This window comes from Nilaparvata lugens, chromosome 3 (genome assembly GCF_014356525.2).
Source record: "Nilaparvata lugens isolate BPH chromosome 3, ASM1435652v1, whole genome shotgun sequence".
Classification (NCBI taxonomy): domain Eukaryota; kingdom Metazoa; phylum Arthropoda; class Insecta; order Hemiptera; family Delphacidae; genus Nilaparvata; species Nilaparvata lugens.
This window is the reverse complement of record NC_052506.1, coordinates 32,336,978-32,345,934: the sequence shown is the minus strand read 5'-3', so window position 1 is coordinate 32,345,934 and position 8,957 is coordinate 32,336,978. Positions and strand designations below refer to the sequence as shown.

General features: G+C 32.5%; 2 protein-coding genes across 6 annotated transcripts in view; one reads left to right on the top strand and one right to left on the bottom strand.

Moving 5' to 3' along the window:
- Window positions 1-994: 994 nt before the first annotated feature.
- Window positions 995-5,679, top strand: LOC111049609. 2 transcript variants are annotated; one of them, XM_039423552.1, is made up of 2 exons: window positions 995-1,322; window positions 5,143-5,679. In XM_039423552.1, the coding sequence occupies exons 1-2, from the start codon at window positions 1,178-1,180 to the stop codon at window positions 5,544-5,546; spliced, it is 549 nt and encodes a 182-aa protein (XP_039279486.1). In that variant the 5' UTR covers window positions 995-1,177; the 3' UTR covers window positions 5,547-5,679. The 2 variants fall into 2 exon arrangements, 1 of the variants encoding a protein (XP_039279486.1); XR_002605996.2 differs by having other exon boundaries at window positions 996-1,322; window positions 2,770-5,679.
- Window positions 5,680-6,198: 519 nt separating this feature from the next.
- Window positions 6,199-8,957, bottom strand: part of LOC111049607 (protein phosphatase PHLPP-like protein) — a 148,920-nt gene continuing 146,161 nt past the window's right edge. For all 4 annotated transcript variants that reach the window (XM_039423543.1, XM_039423544.1, XM_039423545.1 and 1 more), the window contains 4 exons: window positions 8,523-8,693; window positions 8,043-8,182; window positions 7,728-7,934; window positions 6,199-6,477 (listed from right to left, as the gene is read on the bottom strand). In XM_039423543.1, the coding sequence (XP_039279477.1) occupies window positions 6,240-6,477; window positions 7,728-7,934; window positions 8,043-8,182; window positions 8,523-8,693 (756 nt within the window). In that variant the 3' untranslated portion in view covers window positions 6,199-6,239. The remainder of the gene's footprint in view (window positions 6,478-7,727; window positions 7,935-8,042; window positions 8,183-8,522; window positions 8,694-8,957) is intronic.

Sequence of the window (8,957 nt, the reverse complement as noted above, 5' to 3'; positions counted from 1 at the left end):
GATGATTTAATAACACAGGATTATTGAATATGTAATGATAGCAATATACTAGGTATTCTGATAACATTTCAAATCACGTAAGTGTGGGAGTTTCAGAAATGATGCAAAGAAATCTATGAAGAAACATTTATATTAATTGTATTATAATTATGACCATATGATAAGCAAACAGTAAAATATGCTCAATAATTACTATAATATTGTAAATTGAACGATTATTTATTTGAAACAGAAAGGTTTCAAAAATTAATCACAATTCAGCTGATAGCAATATCATATTTTTCAAAATAAAAGTAAGTACCTGAAATAAATTATGTCATCTCTTGATGATAACACAGAATTATTAATCATTTGTATTTATTCTTTTTTGAATAAGGATTAATTTGTTCTTCAACTATGTTTTTTTATTTTAGATGCTATAAAGTAGGCCTAAATTTTCAATTAGCATAGAAACTATCACCGTATACTAGGAATATATAACCAAATTTGTTGTTTTATTTTTGGTCAAATAAACTGATCAATATAGAAAAAAGTATTGGAAATGTATGTAGAACAAAAAGGTTTCTTCAAATTAATTAATAGACTAAAAATGTTTGACTTACTTGTGAAATGGTATTTCATTTCCTTTAACATGCCCATTCTTGCATCCAAATGCAACACAATACATCACCATTTCTCGGTCGTATTTTTATTCAATTCTACGCATTTTACGACAAATACATCACAATATTAAAGAGAAAAGGTTGTGATCTAATACTGATAGCCCTAATACTCATTCAAATCCGTTTTTCAACTTTAAAAATGAAAAATCGTACTCAAGAGCTGCAACAACCTGCTTAAATGTATGAGTAGGAGAGAGAAGGGAATCCCACACGGTAGGCCTGTCTCACTCACTCCGCCTTACACACTTTTGGCTGTAGCTTAGCATTGGACAGCCCGTTCCAGTTAGTAGAGTTTACTGTGTTTTATAGGTTAGGTTTTTTTTTAAACTTTGAATCTCAAACAGCTGTTAGTTGATATTCAGCATGACAGACTGTAGAATGTAAACACAAAATTTTGTTCCAGCCCACAAAATTTAATAGTTTCTTGAAATAAGTATTTTTAGAATTTATCTGTCTTCAAAAAAGAGAAAATGAACATTTAATATCCGATTTGATTAATTTAATTTTACTGCAACATGTCAGATAAGTTGACTACAGTTCTTGCTCACACAGTACTGGCGTTTTCGTCTGGTTACAGTCTATCAAATACAGAGTTTGGTTTTTCAACCATTGGATTAAGCTTGTATTTTGCTACTGGTGTGATGGGTGCTGTTATTTACGGTATAGTATTTATCTTTAATATATATCTCAATTTTAAGCATAGCAATTTGTTTCTTCAATAAATAGATGAAATTATTAAAAATTTATTTTCTTGAAATATTGAGACTAAATGGCTAAAAAATCTGCAAAATGTTTCTATTATACATTTATAAAGCAGGCTACTGTATTCAGATATGTATATTTCGAAAATAAATTAACTTGTAAAACAGGCCGAGCACTATTCGTGATTACAATGGCAGAATCTCTTATCACAAGAATCTTGAATTACCGGCAGGCCTAGTTGATTACCGCAAATCATTTCTGCTTCGTATATCCTTTCAAGTCCAAACTATTTTTGTAAGGACTATAGTTCATATTGCGTTCATTGCACCAGGACACAAGATTTTGTTTGATGTAAGGCTCGTGTCCTCTAGCCCCCGCTGAGACATCATTGATGTTTCACTCGTATTTCCACTTGATGTCCTAATGTGATAATGTAAGAGACCCCCAAGACTCTCATGGTCAGTGGCGGATCTACGGGGGGGGGGGGCTTTCGGGCTCAAGCCCTCCCTAAAACGTTTACAGTTCCTGTACAGCGACTAGCGATGAATGACAGTATTAATTCTCAGACCATCACTTCAAGTCTCCAAACAAAAGTTCCAACTGTGTCCCCATCATTATTTATTCATCTCCAGGCAGTAAACTATTTCGAAATATTAATGTACGATGTACTTAAAATAATCCTTTTCATATTTTTAATCTGTCTTTTATTAACTTTAATGTATTTCATTATTAATAAATAAACAAAACATCCTGAAAACTTTTACTGTGAAACACACGTTTTTACTCCATAAAACTTCAACAATTAACTTCATTAAATGTAAGCCCTTTCACAAAATTTTCCCCTGTTCAGCCCCCCCCCCCCAAAATAAAATTCTAGATCCGCCACTGCTCATGGTCACCAAAAGAGGGGGAAGGAGGCAGCCCTCTCATCATTCCCGGTGCCTCACTGGTATTCTAATGTAATATGAGTTACGAGTTAATACTAGCAATGTGTCTGTAAATTCTTGTCGTTCTGCATCTGAAAGCATAACTATGATACAATAAGTTGGTATCATACTTTAGCTTTTTCAATACCTAGTGAATAGTCGGTCCCGGCTGCCCTAAAAATCAGTCGTTAGGTCATGTCAGAGGCCCTGAAATTGATCAGTTGCGACCTGAAATTTCTGACGCCAGACCTAGTCACTCGATATTATTATTATTATTCCACAATAATTACCTATCAATAACCAATGTTGATAATGAATATGGTGTTATACATATCTAGTTTATAAATAATGCTTAAATTAACGATATCTGTATTTGTCTGAATTTAGCCATGTTTTAATCGATATAGAATGTCTTATGTGATTTACCAGAATCATTACTTACATTTTTTATATTAATGCTTAAATTATTTCTATTGTAGGAGCTCGAGACATTGGAGGGTCTATTTATAAACTCTTGAGTAACTTGTGGGTGCTTAGCATAGCGTTTGGACTACCATCGATATCTTCTCACCTTTATGTCATCAATAATTTCCCAGAAGCAGTGATTGGACTTCATTTTCTCCTACCAGCTGCTTTTTCCATTAATCTTTATTTTTTCTCCAAAAGAACTAATTTCAAATTACTAGAATCAATTAATTTGCCGTACTTATTATCGATAGCTTATTCATGTTCTCAAACAATGAATTATCATGGGTTTGCATTGGTTATAAGTTATGTTATTGCTTTATATGCGATTGGAACTACTGGTACTGTTAGGAATATGCCTTCAAGGGATCTACTTAGTATTTCTCTTGTATTTTCCAATTACTATACTGTCAAAACTATCAACTTTCGTAGTTAAATGTTCTAAAATTAATGAACAGAATGCTACCTGACTGAACAACATTTTAAAAATGTGTAGATAGGTACCTAGTGGAATCTATTTTTGATTACTTTTATGTGGAATAATCTTCCATGATTGAATGCTGTTTTCAGTGTGTTCAATGTTATTATTATTATTGTAGCTGAATTTTCAGAAGTAACTTAATCTATTTTAAATACAATTCAAGTAATATTTTTAGTCATTACTGTATGCCTACTACAAAGGCAGGATAGGTTTAGAAAAGCCGTATCTATTACTAGTCAAAAAATATTATTTGTCATGCTTGATGAGTATTTATGGTTCTGTAGAGCATAAATCATAGAATAATTATTGTATTTTTTCCATTGCTATGCTGTTTCATGATCTCGTTGAACATAACTCCATTCAACTGTAGGCTTCAGCTACACCATGCTTTGCTATGGAGGTAGCACAATGGATCCAAAACACTAACTTATATATTTGTAGCAAAATGTGTTGTCCCTGTGCTCAAGTTAGTTGATCAGTAACTGTCCAATTCATATTTTAAATGATTTGAATATTGTATGAATCCACTACTAATTAATTCACCAATTAGTATATTGCATTTATTTAGTAAAATTGAAACAACATTTTTTACTTGATTCACAAATGTTGCACTGTAATCTGTTAGTTCATGGCATTTCAGTTCTAAGAGCAGCCATTTAATTGGTTGTAAGATTGACCAATTTCTTTCTATCTTCGATCAAAAATTACTGAATTAATTTAGTAAATGAGTAAAATTCACTGCATTATTCAAGTATCGATCCTGGACCCTGCTAGGACCAATTTATTTTAGGCCTTTAGACTTTATTGTTGTCAGTCTTAAAAATAACAATCACAATGAAATACTTGAAATACTTGGACCCTGCTAGGACCAATATTTATTTTAGGTCTTTAGACTTTATTCTTGTCAGTCTTAAAAATAACAATCACAATGAAATGCTTCTCTTCAATCGTTTTGATCAATATTAAAAGTAGATATTCAACTCACTTACGGCAATTTCTGCTTCTCATAGATGCTTTTTAATAGATGTTTCTTGAAACTTTAAATTGTAGTCCTAGACTTCGAGCTAGACCTTGAAATCATGTGTTGAGGACGATTTGTGATGAGTATTTTCTATCTAATATTCTGCCTATCTAATTTCTAATATTCGTAATTCTTGCTTATTATGTTTCTAACTTATAACAACAAATTATTGCTTGTGCATGAGTGACTGCACTTTTAAATTTTTGTGACCCACACTAAAATAATTTGTTCTTCGCACATTGAGTGGATTAACAATTTGTACAATTGTTCTGGGCTAGATAGCTAAGTTCAACCCCATATTCCAATTTTATAATATTACACTGACTCAAGAATCCACCTTTAGAGGTGGTATATTGGCAATTTATTGCGATATCCTCCCAATAATATTTATACTTCAGCTTGATGCCAAGGAAGTATGTAAAAGCACTTCAGTTTAACGTTTGAAACATCATTCTTTAATATTTTTAGTGATTATTTGTGACTGGTCTACTAATATTTTTTCTTGACCTGATGAATTAGCGCTTAGTCCACACATTAATTATTCTGTATAATGCCATTCTTCTGCTACATCTTTCATGGTTTCGCTCACTGAAAAAGGTGTAAGTGCCGTGAGTGAGTTCTCCTTCTCCTTCTGAAGTTTCCAGACTAAGCTTTGTCACTTTGTAGACAAGTTAGAATGGTCATTTAAATACAGTAATAGAACTTTAGTTGGGAAAATTAAAATTTTCGGAATAAGATTCAAATCACTGCTCATGATTACATATGAACGGAATTCATTTGTAGTCATAGATGAACCATATTCATATTAACCCATAATTTATTCTCTCAACCCATAATTTATTCGCTCAATCAATTGAGAGTTTAATCTGAGGAGCTATGTTACAGGTCTTGAAATGCGCGATAGACACCTTTTAAGAGTGTATCAAGATATATGGAGTGCTTCCTACATGTGTGGCTTTCCTCTGATCGCATTAGCTTACAATATGAAGTATGATATGTGGCCTATGCCTGCTTTGATGGCAGCTCCATTATTTTTTGAGGCATATTTGATCCTGAGAGGAGATATGCTGGATGCAAAACTGATCCATCTTCATCATTTATTAGCTGGTGTGGTCAATATTATTGTGAGTATGCGTTACAACTTCGGTGGATGTTTTCATAATGCTCTCTACCCTTTGGCAACTATTATTTACGGAGAAACACCTTACCCAACAACAGGCAAAAGAAGTTTGAATTGGTTGGTTATCACAAGCATGGCAAATTTTCTTTACACTGGTATTTTTCAATAAATATCGAAATAATGTTGTAATCAAAAAAAGACTGGTTCAATAAAAGTATCTTATGTATCTGAATTCTCTGTGATTTGTATTTATATTTTGGATCTGTAAAAATCACAAATTAAAACTTTTGAGAGGTGAAAAGTGGCTTTTCTTCTATTTTGAGTAATCTTTATTAGCTTTTAGTCAAACATGCTTTTGTCTCAGGTTTTCACTCCACTTGAAATGAAATTGTTTATTTATCGAGCACACCAGGATTTGTGCTCTAATTTTTATTAATATTGTATAGCCACCTATTGTGACCACCTTATCACAATTTAGCAAATCCTACAGTTCGCTAAAAGAGTGCATTAGTATTTCAACTGTATATCTTCATACAAGAAATCATTCAAATCTACATTGTTTTTATTTTGTATGATTTGAGTTTAGTATTTATGGATCTATTCAATCAGCACATCATGAGAGATCAATCAATGTTAATTTGTTTAATTCGCTTCCCATCTGATCGGAAATAGTGAAAGGTCTAATCTATTGATAAAATTGGTGTGCTATTTGTGGTATCGCGTGTTGTAGGGAATATTATTGATTTTAATTGGAAAAATGGAATGTACTGTAAAGATAGTTGCTAGATATTTTCGTGGTGTATTAAAAGGAAAAGAGCAAATTCTATTTGATGTTTTTATTTACAAACAATATACTATCTATTTACAGTTCTGTGGTTGTAACATCCCAATACTTTTGCATTCGATCATCATGTTCGAGAGAATCAGTATTTGAGTCGGCCCTTTCTCGTATCACTGCAAAATCGTAGTCCATATGATAGGGCATCAGGCGTTGCAGGCTTCCGAAATAGGCAGCATTGGGTCCACCACTCAGTCCTCTTCTGTTGTTGTTCACTCGTCCTGCAGTTTGCTGTTGAAATGAACGAGCACTGCCGAATTGTCTGCAAAATTGTAAAACAATATCATGGTGAAATCACAATAAAATTTATGGAAATCTCTTGCAAGTTTTCGTGCTAACTCGAACTGTTTGTCAATTTTCTGTATCTAAAATAAAATTTCACTCGTACAACAATATTGGCGCTGGGCCTCATCTTGGCCCAAGTCAAAGAGAATCAGATATACACGTGGGTTTATGATTCAGAACGCAAATGGATTGTACTCAATATTTGATTGCACAACATTGTACTGTTGTAAAGGAAAATTGGATGTAAAATTAATGAATAAATTGATCAATTTGGATTTATTGTAAAGGAACACTTAAAATAATCGTGAGCAAATATATGAATAATTTTTAGGTCACATTTAACATGATGGAAAATTGAAAATAAATACAGTATTCCTCAGTAAGAGGTTATCAGTCAGTGACAATATTGCCTTCCATACAAATATGATATTATAAGCCAATATCTACAAAATGTATAAATAAAGAAAGGATGGAGAAATAATTCATTTTAAAGTTTACAGTCTATAATTACAAGCAAAATAAGTAGACTAGCGTGGTTATGAATTGCACAAGTTTGATAAGCATTAGTATCTTGAAAATAATAAATTATCGGAAACTTATTAATGATGCATTTATTGTTTCCGTCTTTCACGTGCTCTGTGTGTATCTAATTATTAAAAATAATTTAGCTCTTGCTTAGACAGTGATATTAATATAAATTGTATGAGATGTATGAGATTCAAACTCTCATGCAAGTTTCAAGACAATGTTTGTGCCAATAAATATCTATTTGTTCATTCACACAGTATGATTATTAAAACTTTAATTGAAATACCATACCTCCTATTTGTCTAATGACAAAAACTTAGTATCATAATAAAATAATTTTAATGAGGAGGAAAGAAGCCATAGAAAAACTTTTTGCTGAAATTACAAGATTATGTTATCATTTAATTTCATTTTTTTTTGTCTTGTATTGATTAGCCTATACATTTTGTAATAATTGAGATAAATGGATTGACTAAAGTTTTCACTGTGAGTTTTCACTTGAAAATAATTGCGTACATTCTTAAATTTACTTTGAATTCGTTTCAAAATAATTCCATCAAAACATGCTTGTTATCTACAATACAAAATATTATCGAAGGTCTATGAATAAAAGTTTAAAACAATAGCGTACTATTGATTTATAGAACTTAGTAAAGCAATTTGTAAAAATAGTAAGAACCAATTTGAAGAGAAGCTTACCTTGTGAGAAGTGGTTGTTGATGGAGATCAGTTGCGATGTGTGGATTGCTTTTGGCTCTAACCCAAAGTCCTGGTCTAGATGGTACAGACCTACGAACGAAACCCCTGGAAAGTGTGTCAAGCTCCTTGTCGAAAAGCAGTTGAGTGTTCTGCTCGAGCATGTACTCCCAACATCGATACTGCTCTTCGGAGAGGTGTGTTCCTGATCTGGATACAAAAAGGTCACAAAGTTGTGGACATATTCGCAATAATTGAGGCAATCTTCCTCATTCATTGTAAAACATACAAAGTTTGTCTGTTGAAAATATGTCTCACCTGTCAGATGATGTCTCCTCACAATCAGCAAAATTGTCATTATTGTAGACATCGGGAACTTTTTTTGATGTGGACATTTTCCTTGTGCCATTCTCATGCATCAAAACCGATTGATAATTCCTTGGACTGATGAAATCACTCTGAAATAAAATAAATATTTCGACAATAACTACTCCATACACTTATTAGACACTTATTCCTTGTAGAAATATTAGTCTATTTTATTAAATTACATATTACTTACAATTTATTGAATTTACAAGTTATTGATAGGAAGCAATAGAAAATCACATTTAGTGTTTTCAAATTTTAAGCATAATTTTCATATTCCAAAATTTATATTTTTCTTGTCTTGAGTCAATCTCTAATGTAGGTATCGTATCGTTTTACACTCTCCTCTGTACGCCTTTAGGTATATGATCTCTTTTAAGAACTAATCACATTATTTTTCAAACTTTACTGTATACTGTGATCATGAACCTTTTCTGAAGCATTGTAATGTCTTGCTGACGATTGCTGGTAACGTTCATTGTGACAGAGAATAGTTCTTCCACTGCTGGCCTGATCACTTTGCCCACTCGGCGAAGATCTATCACAATCACCATCCATCATTCCATTGTGGTGAGGCTCGTACAGTCCTGTACAGTCTTTCTGCAAAAAAATGATTACCGCTTTTTTATTTTAATTCCATTTAGCCCAGTCAATGAAGGCAAAAAATAGGCATTTGTCGGAACTAATTAGTGAAAAGCTGAAACTTTGCCCAATGTTACATTAGTATAAGAGAAGTTCCCCTACAAAAGTCCCCGACCCTACCCCTCTTGCTTCCCCCCCCACCCCCTTTTTAAGTTAAAATGTCGATGTTTACTAGAAGCTCGATATCTCAGTAACCAATCATCGAATAGAGTTGAATTTTTT